This window comes from Lipophrys pholis (assembly GCF_963383615.2).
Source record: "Lipophrys pholis genome assembly, chromosome: 6".
Classification (NCBI taxonomy): domain Eukaryota; kingdom Metazoa; phylum Chordata; class Actinopteri; order Blenniiformes; family Blenniidae; genus Lipophrys; species Lipophrys pholis.
Genome location: NC_137629.1, coordinates 26,467,023 through 26,485,881, shown reverse-complemented (window position 1 = coordinate 26,485,881; position 18,859 = coordinate 26,467,023). Strand labels below are relative to the sequence as shown.

The 18,859-nt window shown below is 41.5% G+C and overlaps 3 protein-coding genes across 3 annotated transcripts; all 3 read left to right on the top strand.

Annotated features, from left to right (window-relative positions):
• The first annotated feature begins 1,780 nt into the window (after positions 1-1,780).
• On the top strand, positions 1,781-4,626 carry mif (macrophage migration inhibitory factor). Its single transcript, XM_080465832.1, has 3 exons — positions 1,781-2,017; positions 4,036-4,208; positions 4,364-4,626. Exons 1-3 carry the CDS (start codon positions 1,910-1,912, stop codon positions 4,428-4,430), a joined length of 348 nt encoding a protein of 115 aa, XP_080321958.1. The 5' UTR covers positions 1,781-1,909; the 3' UTR covers positions 4,431-4,626.
• A 1,328-nt stretch (positions 4,627-5,954) lies between these two features.
• On the top strand, positions 5,955-11,510 carry LOC308111383 (uncharacterized protein). Its single transcript, XM_080466261.1, has 5 exons — positions 5,955-6,027; positions 6,504-6,887; positions 7,139-7,266; positions 8,619-8,673; positions 9,847-11,510. Exons 2-5 carry the CDS (start codon positions 6,575-6,577, stop codon positions 10,827-10,829), a joined length of 1,479 nt encoding a protein of 492 aa, XP_080322387.1. The 5' UTR covers positions 5,955-6,027; positions 6,504-6,574; the 3' UTR covers positions 10,830-11,510.
• Positions 11,463-14,682, top strand: LOC308111384 (uncharacterized protein). Its single transcript, XM_080466262.1, has 4 exons — positions 11,463-12,469; positions 12,568-12,674; positions 12,801-12,918; positions 13,054-14,682. The coding sequence occupies exons 1-4, from the start codon at positions 12,202-12,204 to the stop codon at positions 14,019-14,021; spliced, it is 1,461 nt and encodes a 486-aa protein (XP_080322388.1). The 5' UTR covers positions 11,463-12,201; the 3' UTR covers positions 14,022-14,682.
• The last annotated feature ends 4,177 nt before the right edge of the window (positions 14,683-18,859 follow it).

The window sequence follows — 18,859 nt, the reverse complement described above, 5'->3', positions numbered from 1 at the left end:
AGATTGTGGGTTCAAATATGGGCCAGGCCCTTCTGTGTGAGGTTTGCATGTTCTCTCTCTATGCGTTTGGTCAAAAAGAGTTTTCTGCAAGAAGAAGGTTTTTTGTTTCTTTGTTTTTACAATGTCCCAGCTCTTCTCTTAAAGAATCAACCAGTGCTGTCAGGTTGGGTTTTTCCCAAATTGGGAGATATTAGGCTGAGTTCACACCAATATGATAGTTCCTAAGAGAAAAAGTAAAAACTTGCATATTTCAACAACCTGATGGGTCCTCTCATTCATATTCTATCATATCAGCTTTGTTAATTTATTTTTGAATTGACGGTAAATCTGCTTGACACTATATTTTTCATATAATCATTGGTTCATCAATTGTCATTCTGAAATATAATTAGTCACTGTCATTAAGTAAAAATGTTACTAACAAACATTTTACAAAACATACAAGGAATGCATTAGACAGCAATGGCTAACCAATAATTAAAGGTCACAACATCACAGAGAATACAAGTAATCAAAGTCAACAAATAGAAAACAAGACAATGAAAGCAAAAAAGACAGGCATCTTGGTCAAATTAAGAATAAATGTCACTGATTGTGAATAGGGATTATAAATAGAAATACAATTCAGCTTGGCATATTGGAATAGAGGTTTTTGTGACAATTTAAGTTTTTTTCTTGGTTTTTGAATTCTTTTTTTTTATTGTAAATTTTACAAATTTGAATATAATTTCAGATACCAGGAGAAAATTGCTCAATATAGGTATTAATTTGAAAACTTGTGTTTGGGAATAAAGTCCTTCCAGAACTTTCTAGATCTAGGGTTATCAAATATCACGTGCAGCCTTTCACATTTCATATAAATACTGGATTACTATGTGGTGGTTTCTGTGATCAAAGGGCCTTTTTTTGCAGCTTTCTGGTTGCCTATTTGTGTTTCCATTTCTTTGATTATCTATTACAGTTGGGAAACTTTGTGTGCTTACGTTATATTCTTTATATTCTTTTTTTTTTTTTTAACCTCGAATGGTTTTATCTTGTATTTGGGCTGAAAATGCAACAAATTAAAGGTAGGTTCACCCAGGTATCCCTGGATAATTTTGTAATGAAGCCACCACTACATGGAACATGTACAATATATGGGACACACACTTTGATGCAATGTTTCATTCCTTTCCATTCACCATTCAAGCAACACTAAACTACTCTGAAGTCCTTAACTGCACTCACTGATGGTCAATAACTACTCGTATCATCTCGGAAACCATGAAACTGAAGGTTTGTGATCTGTGTTTTCTCACCCCCTCAACTGTAATACATGTGGATCCGCTTGCTGTCTAATGTCAAATTGTTTGTTTTTGTCTATTATATTTTTCCTGCTTCCACATCGTCTCAGCAACATGAGCAAGGTGAACAACATGGGCCTTCCTACACATCAACCTTACATCTTTTGTCGTCAAATTATTTTGATTGAATATAAACTGACGACTGCATGTTCTGAAGCTGACCAAAGAAGAATGCAGCTAATTTTGTGATGCAGAGTGATCATAATTGCTAGCGATTGCTTAGGTATTGTCATTTTTTGGACAAGGGTAAAAACCAAACAAAAAAGCTTCTCGTCCTTAGATATTGATGTGTGCTTGAGCGAGAAAGAATTATTGCCCTTCACAGAATAAAATGTAATAAAAGGCTTTCATTTAAGATTAAATATTGGATAAGAGCAGCAAAAGGTGTGTGCGAATTATATTCCAGGACAGAGGGGGCGCTGTGGTCAACATCAGCTATAGCCTCAGCAGCAGAAGAAGAAAGCCCTACTTCTCTGCGCTGTCTTCTTCCGAGTTTGCAAACGGTGTGAGTGTGCGCCACAGAGTCTGCAGCTTGAGGGGAACCAACCGCTTCAAAAGAGAAAACCATGCCGATGTTCGTAGTGAACACCAACGTGGCCAGGAGCGAGGTCCCGGTGGCTCTCTTGTCCGAGGCCACGGAGAAGCTGGCCAGTGCGATGGGTAAACCTGCACAGGTAGGCCGAGACGAGCACTGAATGAGCTGTCCATCCATCTTCACCACTCTCCTTGTGTTTCAGCATTATTTAACTAGAAGCGTTTAGCACATTTAACCTGTTTTTGGAGTTTAAATTCGCAATCAAACCGTTTATTAACATTATTTTGATGCATGAACATTAAATCACCTTTACACTAACAAGTGAAAGAAGGCAGACTGAACTGAACAAAGTCACTAAAAGTTGCAGTCTTTAATTGAATACAATTTGTATTTGTACAATCTGGGATCTATTTGTTTAATTTCTCATAAGTGTGACAAGAGATATGCATATGACAGTTTTGTTCCTCCTGGATCACCTCAGGCCTTTATTGTGTTGTGAAATCATGAAAACATAACTGCCTGTTTAACCAAACCCTGCAATGGTAGATGATTAATGAAGCTTCTATTAATATGTCGAACAAGTGACTCTGCATATTTTTGCACATTTCCAGTTTTGAAGTGGCTGGAAAGACGTTAAGTTGTGGACATGACAGTTTGTATCAGTGTTGGGCATGTCACTTTATTACTTATAGATTTCCATTTAGGCGTCTTCTTTAAATCTTTATCCAACTTGAGGTATCTCTGTGTTGGAGCCCATTTGAGCTGACCGGTTGCCAGTACATCGCTGGGCAAACACGCACATTGCACTACAGCTACTTTTCCAGTCAACATTTAACCTCACATTTTTAAGTGTGGTTGAAGAAAAATGCACACACTGGGAGAACATGCTGATGCCTTTCAGAAAGGTCTCTAAATCAATCTGGGGACATTCACATCATGAGACTAGTGTAAGCCACTCTGTGGCCAAGGTCTAGCTTTTCGTCTTTCACAATTGTGTACCTTCAGTAATATTTTAATTTTGAGCACCAGGACTATTCTTTGCTCAGTAAATATTTACACATGTGTCTGGTCTTGCGCAGGTAAACTAAACTTTTAGCTGTACATTTATCATTCTCGAAGAACATAGTTAGAAATATTGACAGGCACATGCTCTTATGTTGACAGTTTTGAGTTCTACTTTTTTATTCAACATAATTTTCTATACAGAAGTTATGGTATTAACAATATTGATCCTTTATTGGGTCAAATGGGAGGAAGTGGGTAGATGGTATAAACTTGCTTATCACATTGACCACGGGTCTCCAATCTCGGTCCTAAAGTGCTTCCGTCCTGCATGTTTTAGGTCTCTCCCTGTGTAACACACTACATTATGTGAGGCGGTCCTTAATGGACTTTCTTCTCAGCTTTCCGATGAAACAATAATTGAGATTCAGGTGTGTTGAAGCAGGGATAATTTAAAACGTGCAGGGCATCAATCTCGACTATACCATTGGTAGTTTCAGCCTTTCCTAAGCTGCTTCTCAGTGACTCATCTTGTGGCGCAAACCTGAATTGCCATACTAAATGAGCTGTGGAAAGTTGGAAACCCTTTTGAATTTAATATCCAGAACAGGAGCACATCACAATAGTTTTTTTTTAATGTGATGACATCTTCAATGTTGGTTTTTTTTCATTCAGCTTATTTTTCTATAGATTTTTTTTATTTTACATAATGTACTTTTAATTAGCGTGGCCTTTTAAGTGAGAATTGGCTGCTAAGTTCACCAAATAACAGAAAACAATAAACTTTAGTTTGCATCATGATTAACTCCGACCACACTATGATCAAATAATAGAGCACATTTTCAAACACGAAAATTTTCCATCTGTAAAATTATATTCAGCATTTATAGACTGAAAGTTGAGCATAAAAACTGAAGAATACTGCAATGGAAATTAAATTGGTGACCCCAAATTTGACTGATATCTTTAATAACTTTGTTAAAAAAGAAAATCAGTTTCATTCTGTCATGATTAGAAAGAAAGACTCACTGCAGCCTGAGCCTTCACTGTAGTTTAGATTCTATATATGGTCACCTTTTTATAATGCTGAAACTGTCCATGATTGATCTTCTCAGTTAGGACTGACTTTTGCTTTATTTCTCTTGCGTATACCAGTACATTGCTGTGCACATCAATTCTGACCAAACAATGATGTTTGGAGGAAAGGGGGACCCTTGCGCTCTCTGCTCCCTGCACAGCATCGGCAAGATCAGTGGTGCACACAACAAGGAATATTCCAAACTCCTGTGTGGACTACTCAACAAACACCTGGGGATCTCTGCTGACAGGTAATGCATACGCACATCAACACGCACATCCAGTGTATATCATGTAATCAGTTATGGTAACATGGTTACAGCTACATACAAACTCAAACAGTTGCATTATCACTCCACATTAAGGCTGGCTCTCATTAACCTATTTCTCATGGTGTCTATTTCAGGATTTACATCAACTTTGTAGACATGGATTCTGCCAATGTGGGCTGGAGCAACTCTACATTTGGCTGAGATGGAGGACAACACAGTGAATTATAGGATCATTCCAGTTTTCCTTCATGCTTGCGTATGACGACTGCTTACATCAAAATGAGCAAAGATGAATGGTAATCTACAGGTTGATTTAATGTATGACTTACAAGCGCTTAGCCTCTTAGATTTGCACTGAACTTCTTCGACTGCAATAAAGAAAATTCTGTTGACCATGAATGACTCGCTGTTGTCCTTGTTTTGTTGAAGCTGTTGAGTAACCATCCCATTTTACATTGTTCCTTTATTTATTCAGTTATGTGAGACAAAAATCATCAGTCTTCATCAATTATTCCAATTTGAAGGTCACTGAAGCCTATTTTTTTCCGTCACAGGGAATCAATCACACACAAACGTGTTTGTATCAAGGGGCAATACAGTATATTATATAGCACTGTATATGGTACTCGAAGATCCTTATGTGAAAAATAAAAAAGGGATTAGGGTAGGGGAATTCACTTCCGGGCTTCGAGGGCCGGTGTCCTGCATGTTTTAGTTCGCTCCCAGTTGCAACACAGCTGAATGCAATAAGGGGCTCGCAATTGGGCTTTTTTTTTACAAGCTTGATGATAAGCGCAACATTAGATTGAGGTGTGCTGCAGCTTGGAGAGAGGTAAAACGTGCAGTACACCGGCCCCCGAGGCCCAGAATTGAAGACCCCTGGATTAGGGAGTTATTAAACTTTGTCTTATATGGAGCTTTTAACGATTCTGTATGACCTTCCAGAGGATAGTACTGAGAGCAGGCAAGGTTGATGAAAAGTAGAGCACCTTCAAATCATAGTTGGCCATGTTTTCTCTGTTTTTGGTTAGTGTAGATGTGATTAGAGAGAGTTCAACTACCCAGATAGTCTACCCAGGGTAATCATCTCTTTATGATGCACTCTGCCACTCTCACCACCTCCTGTAGGTAATTTCTGATCTCTTCTGTACAGCTGGAGAACCACACAGTGCAAGAAAAGGTTAGGAGGCCCTCAAAGTTTCAGCAGGGACTGAGGAACATGCTTAGTATTTGAGGGATTTCTTACATATTTTCGTTTTACTTGATGTCATAATTTTGCTTGGATCCAACAGCCTGATAATATTTTAATCGCCGTGATTACTGTACATGCGCATATAAGCACCCATACGTCATCACTTGGCGCAGTAGGAAAGCCAAACGTTTTAGTTCTTTCTTCTTTGTTGTTCCTCATAGCAACATGAAGCGAACCGTGTACAAAAGCAGTGGGACACTCTTTGGTCACTCGGTGTTTTAAATGGAATTGTTTTGTTAAGCAGGGACTCGTTTTATGTGTGTGTTGTTGCTATAGTTACCGGCGATGGATACCAACTCTGTTTTATTTCTTTGGACTTTTTTTTTAAGTCTATCTTTGCCAAAATTCTGTTCGAAGAAGCATGCATGTTTTATTCAGTACTCCAGACTGAAATTATTAAACTGTGTGATGAATAGTTAGCGTTATTTGAGTTTGCACAGTCGTCGCCGGGAGATGACGTCACTGCTCCCGCCGCTGTGGACCTAGGCTGGACAAATATGGTGGATCGCTGTTCAGGCGCATTACTCATCGGTTGAATAACCACAGGTAAACGCCGCTGCTTGGAAACTTTAGCCGTTAGCTGGACACATTTTATGCTCCACGTAAACGTAATTGTCGTTTGGTTTTGAGGCGAAGCGCGCGCCATCAAGCATCTTGACTTTCAGTCCGTGTATTTAGTGTGGACTGTTCAGATGCCCACCATGTGAGACACGATAGCTTTTCTGACATGTTTTACCTAATGATCTCTCATGGTTAATGTCACTGTCGTAATAATTTACACAAGTAACTGATTTGGGTTAATGGTAAGATGACGATCAGGGACTGTTTTGTAATTTTTAATTGGGATAATGACGGTAGTCTCTTTCAGATTCTTTAAAATAGTAAAGTTAAGGTAATGCCAGTAACGGAATCAAACCTGAAATAGAATAAACGTAGGGGAACACATACACACAATGTGTTCGGTAAATTGTATTTAGTGTCCTTTATTGGTGCAGCAGTAACCAAAGTTCTTCTTTCTCCAGGGTACAGGGACCACTTCAACAAGTCTTTCTCACTTCAAAGATCTGGAAGCATCTGTTCGTCATCCTCAAAGATGTCTGACAGCCTGACCAGGGGGTTTGGTGCCCAGCTGACCACATCAATGGATGCGGTCTTAAGGAGGGCGGTGTTTGAGATCATGAATATTTTTGAAAACACTGTGTATGACTATCGAATGGAGATTGCGCACAAAGGAGAAGAGGTGGCTCAACTCAAAATAAAGGTGCAGACGGCAGAGCTGAAGCTGAAAGAGAAGTTGTGTGGGAACGACGGGGGACAAGAAATTATCAAAATTTCAAGTCGAATTGAAACACCACCGACGGAAACACAGAGACAACCCATCGATGTGTCCAAAGTTGATGTTGATGGTATGCATGTAATATGAATGGCTGACTCTGATAACTAAATCTGTTGCTTTTTCACACTGATCATACATTATTAAGAAATATTGTCAAAAAATGTTAGACACTTCAAGTGCATTAAATTGCCTAGTTATGCTTTTAATAACCACTTTTACTTACAAGCTCATTTTACATGGAACAAGAATGTTCATTCATTCAATATCGCATGACTTTTAAATGCAAGTTAACCATGTGTCTTTTTTTATGGGTTTGAGCAGTCCCTGAAGACTGGTGTGCACCCGTGGGCTCCGAGACTGTGACCATTCGAGATGTTGGTGTCTGTCCCAGCATAAAACTTCGCCCGTTGTCCATCCCTCTTTGGCACATTCCGATCCGCAAAACTGAGGTGCGTCTATGAAGTGGAGAGCATTGATGTCTAGACAATAGATAAAGGATTCAACCAAAATCACATGATAAATGACGCTGTTGCACACAAAAGGGGAAACGTGTTTCAAATGGTCAGAAAAACTAATTTGTTGTGAAATTTCAAAATGCCATTACAATCTGTTGTGTTTTTATGTATATGAATGAATGTTATCTGGGTGTCTCATTTGTTTTCTAATTTGCTGTGCTTTCTGAATTCATTCATGTTTTAAAGGTGGACTTTAAAATGTTAGGGGTGTTTGGCTTTCAGGTGAAATTTCAAGATGAACCTAAACTCCAGTAGAACCTTTACAGGTGAACTTAATCTGACCTTCTCTAAACTTCTGAATACACGTGTCCAACTGTTCAACGTTTCAGTACGTTTTGAACAACTTTCAACAGCAATATTCACAACAGGTGTTTGATCCATGAATGGACAAATAAATTTTCTAGTTCAATTAGGATTGGTATTTAAGCAGCCCTCCTCATCACGTTGTTCACGTTTTGACAATGTGAGACCAAAACGATGCCTAACAATTGATCAAAAGTACCTCGCCATTGCGAGGCTTCAAACGGGATGTTCTCAGATGGAGAGAGACCACTGAGCTTAAGAGTGTCGTCAGCTGTTTGCAACACGGAGACAAGAAGAGTCACAAAAGACATAGAAGCTGCCCTTCACTTTGTGAATGGTACAGTGAATAACCCATACTACCTGAATAACGTTATTAATCCAGTCATTGTTCCCCCTGCATAAACAAGACGGGCCTCATTTCATCTTCATGGATGACAGTGTGACAGCTCACTGGGGGATCAGCTGAATCTCCATGTAGAGGCTGTCTGTACTCTCTGTAACTGTGTACCCCAGAACCCCAATGACCCGAGGCCCGCCCCTCAAGAAGAGTGGGATGCCATGTTGAGGCAGATAAGTCAACGTGTGAACAGCGTGAGACACTATTGTCAAGCTGTAATTGATGCTCAAGGCATTAATTACAAGTTATTGACATTGTTTGTTGTGGTTTACCCTCCACTGTTGTTGACTTATGTTTCACATGAGGAAATGATCATTGTGTCCTATTTCCATGAAATAACATCACTGTAGTATGAACGTTTGACATGTTCCATCCCTTTCAACCAAAAGCCAAATATCCTTAACTGTTTGTGAGTAGTGTATTTCTGTTTTGGGATTTGGGCCTTATATGTAGTTACTGTGGTGTGATTAGGCACAGCTACCTGGAGTGATGTGTTAATTTTGACTGTCGAAGCGGATAAAAGTGGATATTGATGCTTCTTTGTCCTGATAATTACCAAAGATGAACTGTAATGTTCTTGGTTTAGGAGGGTGCTTGTGATGTTGGCTCAGACCTGGAAACCTGCCGGCGTTCCAGGAGAAGTGAGTTTGACATTTAACTCTTCTTGCGTTCATGACTGTTCTATATATGATGTCAGTTTGTGTGTGTGCGAGTGCGAAAACGAATGAAGGACAATTCATTGGGTGTATATTCTGCAAGATAACTTACATAGCAATACACAAGGGTGTATTGTGTGATTTTAATCCGCTAAGAACTCTGCAACAATTTGTCAAATTCCTCTGGTATGCACATTGGTAATGATAAACGGTGAGGATGCAGCACCTCATTCTGTGAGACATCATCTTATATGGTCAGTGCTGCGTTCAGACTTGAGTCGCACTTTAATCATCAGTTTATTAGCAAGCGTCCTGAGTCCTACTGGGTCTGCTTGTTTGATGCACTGAAGCAGGAGTCATACCAGGGTTAACTTTAACGGGATACAATGTGACAAGAAAGAACACACCTTTAGTTTGGGCCTCACGCCTTTAGGTGCTTAGAAGTACAGGGTTACTAATTTAATATGGGGCTGCTCTCAAGACTGATTCCTTTCTAATAATTGGTGATTACAATTATTATTTTGAGCAAACGGCAATGAATTTAAATTCAATCAGTTCTTGACTGCAATCAGTTGGTATTGCTGTTATGAGTTGAGGCAAAGTTTTATGTACAGATATGATGACAAGATATGATAATCAGCCCCTGGTTTGTGTTAGAACATTCTCAGCTATGCTTTTGATCCAAATAAAATGGATGTGGCACAGCATTGTTTGTCTCCGGCAGTCGGGCACCAGCAGAAAGCTTATAAGCCCCAGTGATTATGTGACAGTCGAAGTCTGGCTTATTAGCACCGTCTGTGACGTCACAAAATAAACTCGTCATTCTCAGACAAATGTTCCCAGGCCAACATCCAACTTTGTTCTTTTACTTACTAACAAATGTTATTAGCAGTATAAAAAGTGCAAATGTTATTAGCAGTATAAAAAGTGCAGGTGTAAAGTCGTGGCTTTTTCTGCTTCCATATAAAATGCAAAAATAGTTCCTCAGTAAGTGGGTGTGGTGGTAAACACTTTCCTAATGGCTACAGCATGTTTATTGTCATTTGCTGGCTCATTTCTGTCCCACCTTGTAGTTGACGAGTGGCATGCCAGGTGGTATGCACGTACGTTTTTATTTTATATTCCGTTTCTTTTTTGCTTTTTCTCTCTTTCTTTTAGTACCTGCTTCTGACCGTCAGGATGTCGTTCCGGTTGAAAAAGTGCTAGTACCGAACCGAAAGGTCCCTCTGCTGAAGTTGAAACAGGAGTCATCTGACCTAGCACAAGTCAAAGAACTGAGAAGAAGCCAGAGAAAGTCAGCAGAAGAGGTGAACGAGCAAGCGATAAAGAAGAAGAAAAAGGCAAAAGGTTCAGCTGCGGCGTCCAGGCCTGCAGAGGTGAAAACAGTGGGAACAAAGGTTGAAAACATACACAGGTGCAAAATTTGCAGGAAAGAATTTGACACGGATTATGGCCAACGTGTTCATGCACGACTGCACAGGAAATGCTGGGGCTGCAACAAAGTCTTCCCAACTCAGAAAGAGCTCATTTTTCACAGGATGTCTTGTTCGGAATTCAGGAACAGGTTGACGGTAATCACAACCACCCCTGCCAAACTGCCCTCTGAACGTGAAAACAGGCCCACTGCAAGCAAAACGCCGACAACCGTTAAGAGAGGGAGCACACCTTCCTCTGACGGTAAATTGTCCACGCCGACAGACGCTTCCACCAAGAAGTACTCTTGTACAGAGTGTGACAAAAAGTGTGGTAATCCATACTTGCTAACGCAGCACATGAGAGTTCATCTGAGGAAGAAGTTGATTCCTTGCAGCCTGTGCCAATTGATGTGTCGCAGTAAGAGAGGCATGAAAATCCACAAGGCGAAAGCCCATAAAGATAGAGTCAATTCGGGTGACAGGGAAGACCTCACGTGGACTGAGCCCCTTGAGGAGATTGATGATGAAACACAGGATCCGATTTCCATTCGAACAAAGTCGAGTCAAACGTCCAACAAAAACAACGAAGAAAAAAGTAATTCGGTGCTAAGCTTGAAATGGCAAACAGTGGGCGAAGACGAGCAAAAGCGCTTCACGTGCTTATTGTGTAAGAAGATGTTTAAAGACAAATATGCCTTGATTGAACACATGGGTACCCACAAATGAGATGCCACTCATTTGTGAGAAGTGTCGGGCAAAGTTGTGTTCCCACAGCCAGCGAAATTATCAGTGAGACACTAATCATGCTCGCTGATCGAGGCTTCCATTAGAAGCTGTTCTTAATTTTTTACTTTTAGATATATCCATAAAGTGAATACATTCATATTGTGGTATATCGAGTTTCTACTAAAATTGGCTTCAGTATTATATGAACAGATTATGTAAGAAATATTTCACTCATCTGTGTGTGTGCTTTTATAAATAATTTGTGTTTGGGGAGCCTACTTTTATTGAACAGAGCAAAATCTGGCCATCTTATTTTTTGCTGGGTTGAAATATTACACCTTTAAGTATTGTCACATTGAGTGTTTGTGTTCTATGACAAGCCAAGTAAAAATGTTTTGGCTATAGTTCACTATTGGAATTGTGTCAGAAATAATTGTATTCACTTTTTTATAATTTTTTCACTTTTTATTTATCTAGCAAATGACTTATTTTGGAGGCCTTCGTGTTCTTAAAGTTCTATGTGCTAAATGTTTGATGTTATGGTATTTTATGATTTCTTTCAAATACATGTTTGATATTCCGTCCAAAATACGTTTTGTTGTTGACCAACGATCTTCAACCACATAGTATATTCGAGAGGCTGCATTTGTTTTTGTTTTGCAAATAAAGACTTGCATCTTTAACAACAGCGTCATCAATTAGCGAGACTTTCTCTTCTCGCGAGACTTCCGGCTGCCTCACATCACGTCCACCAACCTGCTGTCTGAGCGATGAGTTATTGCATCTCCGATCAGGAGGACATTATAAAGATGTGTTACAGTATATTTACATTTCATAACCGCTGCGGAGATTTGGCCTCGGACTGTCCAAAGCGTTTCCGACCAGCGGTTTGTGGTCGTTTCCGTCGCGTTAGCACAGTTAGCATCAGTTGTCGCTAAGCAGGGCTAGCGCTGGCTCGCTTGTTTGCACGTTGGACTGAAGTGACGTCTGCTTCCTTCGTTCACTGTCGCCACGAGTAGTTTTTATTTTTAAATACAGGTTTAAAATAGTCAATGTTCTTGCAAAATGCCACCCGTTTGATTTCACCATACTGCACCAGCTTTCTCTGCAAACAACAGCTCCAGCTTATGTAGGGAACCAGATCGTCTTAATTGACCTTAGATGAAGATTAACAATCAGTATTTGTCACCTTGCACGAGATTTCTTTAACTATTGCTGCTGTTAAACGGAGCAAGTTGGTTCTGCATTGCAACATTCGCTGGCCTGGAGATGCCCGGACGGAGGAGCAGCGGTAATCACATTTGAATCCGGAGGAAGGCATCAGCGTGTGTCAATTGTTTACATCGAAAGTGTATCGACGAAACAAAGGACAATGGAGTCTGCGAGGAGCGCCTTCCACGCTCAGCTGGCCTCCGTCATGGACTCGCTCCTGGCGGCCGCCGTGTGCGAGATCGCCAAGATCTTCGAGAGCAGCCTGTGCGAGCAGCAGGCGGAGCTGGCGCACAAAACCGAGGAGATCTCCACGCTCCGGTGCAAGCTGGACAAGGTGGAGAAGAGGCAGAAGGTGAAGGCTGGAGGCAGCGAGGATGGAGAGCTGTCATCCGGGGACAGCGTGAGGCAGCAGACTCTGGGTGGAGCAGGTATGACAGCTGACTGAGGAAGTTATTAAAAGTTGCATCATGTGTAGAATTCGGTCTTTCTTAATCCTACTTTAAATTGCTCGACTTGTTTTCCTCAGGACCAAGTGTGGAGCAGGATGTGTCATCGCCTCCAGACCCTTCAGATGGACTCAGCAGGCTGAAGGAAGAGGTCCCTGGTCAAGATGGAGTTTCAATAAAACATGAGGTCAGAATTAATCCCGCTTCTCAAATAGTCAAACTTTAAAAACTTCAGTTGTAATGTGACGCATGCAGATTTGTCTTTGCTTCAACTTTCTAAACTCTATTGGTGATTTTTTCATTTTATTGACAGCATGTAGCATCCCGCCCTAACCAGGGCTCTGTCACAGCCCAGGCATCAGAGGAAAGCCTTTCTGCAGCAGAGCAGAAGCAGATTGATGCCCTATCTGCCCTACAGGTCAAAACTAAATGTAAGACAGATTTATGTAACTGTTGGGTTATATTCCAATATGTTGCTGGTGTAAGATGACGTCAATGTATTAAAGTGTGTTTATCATCAATTAAAATTGCATTACATGTTTGTTTCTACATTAATATCTCTTCAGTAACCCATTGGGATCAGAGCGCGCGTGGTGTGGACCGAAGACCTCTTCGGGATCAAGGCTCTCCCCCTTTTCTCGCCATCTCTCAGAGTGGTCGTTGCTCCCCAAGGACTGACCCAAGCCTAGCTCAGCCAGGGGAATGGTTGCCCGGGCTGGACCCCACCCGAGGTGGCGTGACCGGTCTGGAGAACCTGCAGGCTGATGGCAGCAGCACTGGTGCAGACGCTTCTTGTTTCCGACCTGGTTTTGGCTCGGATGAAACCAGCAATGAAGGTGAAGAGTCTTTTCCATTCCTGGACCAAGAGCCAGAGAACCAGGACTCCAATCAGAATTCAGTGCAGGGCCAGGGAGTGGGACAAAGGGAGACTCACCAGGATCAATCCCAACTCGCTTCCAGTGAATCACCATGGAGATCAAGAGACGACAGAGATGGGCGAGGGCCCATTAATAACACACGGCGAAACGCAAATTTTGGCAACAGGGACCCTCTCCGGCTCCAATTGAATTCACAGTCGCTCACTCTGCGACACACAATCACTCTGAATCACCCTCCAGCTTCAGGCGGAGGAGCCGGACGCCCTTACACCTGCCCGTACTGCACAAAGTGCTTTACCTACCCCTCCCATCAGCGCAGACATCTTTTACGCCACACTGGCGTCAGACTGCATCCTTGTCAGTTTTGTGAGAAGAGCTTCCTCACGCCCTCGGAGCTCACTGTACACACTCGCACTCATACAGGGGAGCGGCCTTTTGGCTGTGCTCAGTGCGGTAAGCGCTTCGCCCGCAGCGGGAACTTGAGAGCCCACCAACGGGACGTTCACATGGGAAAGAGGCCCTTTGCTTGCACGGAGTGTGGGAAAAGATTCGCCCACAGGGGAAACCTGAGGGTGCATAATCACAGAGTCCATCAAGGAGATCCCTACTACATGGACGACCAGCCGGAGCCTGACATTGGGCCGAATCCTATTTAATGGAAATATAAAAACTTCTATTCTGCACTTTAAATTGAGTTCTCGGCATGAAGACTGGGAACTGCCAGAGTTTTTTTTTCTTTTTGTGTTATTAAATTTTATGCAATGAAATCTCAGAGTAAACAACCATATACATTTGTTATAAATTAACATTTTCAAAGTAAATGATCGACGTCTTGGAAAAAAAGAATTTCTGCCATTCAGACTGAAATGGAAAACTTTGTGCTCAATGTATTGTAAATGATTGGTTGCTGTTATCCATAAATAGGAAAGATTGGCTATTGTCAACTATGCAAAGCCTTCTCTGGTTGACCTTGACTTTTAATAATGTTTTGTCCTTTCATCAGATAAAAGTTGACTCAGCAGACCTGAGCATGTTTTTGTCATTCCCAGTGACAGAACCACAACTTACTGATTATGGAGCCAGAAGAGTCAAGCTGTTGTTAGGTTTAGACATGTGGCATGCCGAGGTAGGATAGCCCGTCTCTTCCCACAGAAGTGTGTATGTATGTATGTCTCATCTTCTCAAGTATTTATTTTGAGTGTGTTGTAAGATGAAAATATGTTATTGCAGCGAGTATATAACCATCTTGCTGAAGAAACGTGCTCTGATTTTTCATCCTGGTTTAGCAATGTGAAAATAAACAACATACTCACTGACTCAGGGCCTCCGTAGCTTTCATCGTGATTCTATGCCATCGATCCTGCAATCTTCCCTACCTGCTTTATCTAATCCTCCTGCAGACACAGTTTCAAAACGCTTTCAGACTCTTGCATTGTTCTTTACCAGTCAGCAGAGGGCAGTCTCCACATGTCTAAAATGCAGAGAACTGGTACTAAATGCCAATAGCTTTTTAACAGGGGCGATGCTCTCCAGGTTTCAACATGTTGCCCTAAATTTTTGGGATATTTGTCTATATTTACATTAGTGTGTTCAACGTTTTCACAATAACTCACCTTCTCGAATGTTCCAGCACTCAGTTACTGATTTTACTTTAAACACAGTGATTATTTCTCCACTGTAAGTCATGATGTAAACAATATGATAAATGGGGAACTTATTCTAATAACATCATAAAGCGTCCACTCCGTGTCTGAATGCATTCTGTTAAGACCTTAAGTAAGCTTCATCTCGATCTGCAAAGAAACCTTGAGCATTTCAGTTGTGTAGAGGGTGATGGGGTCCTTCTCCATGTTTCTGCTCTCTTTTCCACGCATTTTCAACAGCTGAATCAGGATTGGCTGATCACACTGCATGTATTCCCCGAGCTGCTGAGTCCTTGGTTTGCTCATAGAAAGATTACAGACATTGACCCGCCCTCCCCCCAAAGGTCACCTGTATCCGCTCTCGCTCTGGGCTCCTACACCACAGTCATAAAGAAAAACAACCTGAGTGGATTTAATAGTGCATGGTCACACAGGCCTACAGTTAACTGAAAGGAACACGGAGGGAAACAGTAATGGCTAAATAGATTTGCTCAAAAGAGCCAGGTCAGGGTAATGTGGGTATTTGCGTTAATACGAGAAGATTGAAACCCCGCTGAGAAAAGCTACAGACCTTTCAGAATATATACTGTTTAAATGCTGTATGAATGCGTGGATGAGATGAACGTCTATACACAGATCTAGGTCTCCAAAAAGGTCTGTATGTGTGTGTATTTACGTTCAGCAGCCACACAGGATTTGTAGTGTTTTCTGTTTGTGTGTCTAGTTATGTGTGTAATCCCCTTTCTGGCCTAAGCAGCTTTTCCCCATGCAGGAGGGGAAAGGCAACAAATGAACACTTGACCAGACTGGAAGGACTATAGAGCACAAACCCTTTCAGTTTATTAAAATGTAAATAATTGAGGCATTGCTTTAAAGAAAACTTAAATTTTTTAGCCTACTTTGTTACCAATGTACCAACAGCTCCACTATCCAGTTTTTGGGTGATATGTTGTTTTACATTGAAAACAGCTTCACCTGATTCGCACCAAGTGAAAGATTGGAAGAAATACAAAAGTGGTGACCCCAAAACGGTATATAATTTATCGCTGCATATTGACTACATCATTGTTCTAATCTTTCTCCTAATCCGAGTTTATCGCATGTTCAGAGTCCTGTGCTTTTATTTTCCACGAGGTTCTCTGTTCACCTGAACGTTGCCACGTTTCAATTTCTTTTGCCCTTCTGCTTTAACGTGCCTGGAATAACCCCCCCCCCCCCCCCCCAAAAAAAAAGCTTCTGTTGGTGCCATCTCGCTGCCTTTGCCCCAAAGAGTCATTCCATCACCATCTCATAAACCAGCCTGAGTAAAACGATCCCCCTGACACCCAGTAAGCGTGCCCCCCCCTCTTCCAAACATGTCACACAGATGTAAAACCAAGAGGAATTATTTACCCCTTCTGTGGTATCAGTCAAGTCTTTACTCTGTAAGATGTGTATGTGTTATTCTTTGGTGTGTGTGTGCGCGCCTGTTATTTCTTTCTATTATCCACCGCACTCGATTGCATGTTATGGTTGTAAAAGTGTGTGTGTGTGTGTGTATGGGTCTATGAGGGATTTAGCATTGCCCCAAGGCTATTCATAATCTACCCAGTCTCACCGCTCCCCAGGGGCCGTAGTTTCATACGGGCTGCCATTACTGTAGTGAACCCCCCCTTCAGGGGATTACAGTGCTGTCTCCCGCTCAAGGCACTGAGTTGATCCATCGTCTGCCGACTGTATTTAAGCACTCACTTAATGTGCTAATAGCGTTAGACTGGGGAGATGCTGTGGAGCTTTTTAACTTTCATCTCCTAAACCTCTTTGTCTGTTGGAAATGCTGATTTCATGCCTGCCAGCCTTAAATCCATCAGTATGCAGTCAAAATCACAAAATAATAAGTCAGGTTCTTGATGTAGATTGATGCGTTATAACGGAGGTTTTTTCTTTATTCAAAGATGTGAGATGGTTTCTGTTTGGTACAGTTGAGTGTATTGACCCGTCTGCTCTCAGGTACTCAGGTGTGTGTAAGCAAGTCTGTGTTGAACAGAGGGCCACAGTCACTGAGCTGGATGTCTTCCAGACACATCAGGCCAGACTGTGTCTCCTCATATCGGGCAGTGGAGGGGAGGGTCACTGAGCGTGATGAGGGACTGGAGTGAGAGAGAGCACATTATCTTCCTGCTTCAGAGTTCTTGGGTTTTCCAAATGTGTGTGTGTGTGTGTGTGTGTGTGTGTGTGTGTGTGTGTGTGTGTGTGTGTGTGTGTGTGTGTGTGTGTGTGTGTGTGTGTGTGTGTGTGTGTGTGTGTGTGTGTGTGTGTGTGTGTGTCAGGATGAGCGCGTGTTCCTATGTTGCCAGGCAACCCCGTGTCTGCACAGTGAAGTGGGGGTGGGATGACGGTGAAGCGCCAGGTCAACACAGGCAGGCACAGGCATCGCTGCATCTCATTGGACACCTTGGCACTCTTGATGAATGATGCTGATCATTATCACGCTGACAGGGAGTTGGCCTAACCTGCATTGGAAGCTGGAAGTCCACTTCCTCTCTGTGAAACGGAGTTCTCCATTGTGGGAGAACAACCTCTGAAAAGGAAAAGTAATGTGAATGAGTTCCTCCGATGTCCAGGTGTACTCTGCCTGTACCTGTAGTCACCCGGGATTGGTTTCTAAAAGCATGTCCTTTATTGTTATTAATCACTTCATATGTTTAATGTGAAGACCACAGAGAACTGATGAGAGGCTTCATTGTCCAGTCGTAGACTAGATTGTATTTTAGCTCATATTTCTCACCCGCGTTCCAGTGGATATAAAAGAAATGTTGTTCTGTACAGAAATACCTTGTCCCTTGCTCACAGAGCCTTTCAAAGGTACAAGACAAAAATACAATTGTCAAAGACTGGAAAACAGCTATCCTGTCCTATTTACACTGTATTGTTGAATATGATTGAGATATAATACTGTTCTTGGTTCAACTGATGGTATAATCACACAGAACTGATGATCTCTAGAAGGAAGCAAGTAACAAATTATTTGTACTACATTACTGTACTTTAAACAGATTCTTACTTTTTTTCCTTTGTTAAGTTAAGTCAAGTTTTGCTTTTGCTCCCTCCGTTTGATAGAAATATGTACTTTCTCTTTCATAAACTCTAAAAATGGGCTCATTGCTTCGTTTACCCTCTACAGATGGTAAAATGGATCAAAGCTGCTGATGGTAACAGTTATCCAGATTGAGGCTGCAGATTTGGACGAATTCAAGAGCAATCAAGTTACACCACCAGTGGATGAATGCTTGTTATTTGGAAAATAGTTTTATTCTCTGACTCAACCATATGGTAAAAGTTGAATTATGAAGAGTTAGTCTGTGCATCTGAAAATATGAGGACGCTTCAATGGTTCCCCAAGGTCCAGTTGACTGTAATGTACAGAGAAAATGTGATTTGATTTTAGTGTTGCGAGTTTACACAGGTGCAGAAAAGAGTTAAAAAAAATGTATCTAAAATTTGTAACTCATATGTTGCGTGGAATAGCTGAATGACTGAGAGAGGGAGGTATTGGCTGTGCTGCCTGTTGTTTTAAGAAGGCAGCCAGGGATCCGCACATCCTAAAATGTCCTTTAATAGATGTAATTGACTGTCCAAGAACAGCCTCGGCTGCTGACACTGGCTAATAAATTCTGCAGCACCGTAACTCACAAACCTATAGCCCTATGTTTTGTTTTAATTTTGATGAGCCTGGAAAGTGAAGAGGTTGGCCTTGAAGCATCAGCTGTGGACCTGGAGTGGGCAGATTAACTCAACAGATAGGAAAATATGATTGTCCTCAGATGAAATTGCCGAAAAATACTATTATAATATCTTCTACTTTTATCCAT

What these genes read in the sequence shown, in the direction of transcription:
- LOC308111384 (XM_080466262.1), top strand. Translation starts at nt 12,202, where the DNA reads ATGGAGTCTGCGAGGAGCGCCTTCCACGCTCAGCTGGCCTCCGTCATG. An exon ending in GAGTTTCAATAAAACATGAG is followed by an intron (nt 12,675 to 12,800) that starts GTCAGAATTAAT and finishes TTTTATTGACAG; the next exon opens with CATGTAGCATCCCGCCCTAA. An exon ending in CCTACAGGTCAAAACTAAAT is followed by an intron (nt 12,919 to 13,053) that starts GTAAGACAGATT and finishes ATATCTCTTCAG; the next exon opens with TAACCCATTGGGATCAGAGC.
- mif (XM_080465832.1), top strand. Translation starts at nt 1,910, where the DNA reads ATGCCGATGTTCGTAGTGAACACCAACGTGGCCAGGAGCGAGGTCCCG. An exon ending in CGATGGGTAAACCTGCACAG is followed by an intron (nt 2,018 to 4,035) that starts GTAGGCCGAGAC and finishes TGCGTATACCAG; the next exon opens with TACATTGCTGTGCACATCAA. An exon ending in CTGGGGATCTCTGCTGACAG is followed by an intron (nt 4,209 to 4,363) that starts GTAATGCATACG and finishes TGTCTATTTCAG; the next exon opens with GATTTACATCAACTTTGTAG.
- LOC308111383 (XM_080466261.1), top strand. Translation starts at nt 6,575, where the DNA reads ATGTCTGACAGCCTGACCAGGGGGTTTGGTGCCCAGCTGACCACATCA. An exon ending in GTCCAAAGTTGATGTTGATG is followed by an intron (nt 6,888 to 7,138) that starts GTATGCATGTAA and finishes GGGTTTGAGCAG; the next exon opens with TCCCTGAAGACTGGTGTGCA. An exon ending in TTCCGATCCGCAAAACTGAG is followed by an intron (nt 7,267 to 8,618) that starts GTGCGTCTATGA and finishes TTCTTGGTTTAG; the next exon opens with GAGGGTGCTTGTGATGTTGG.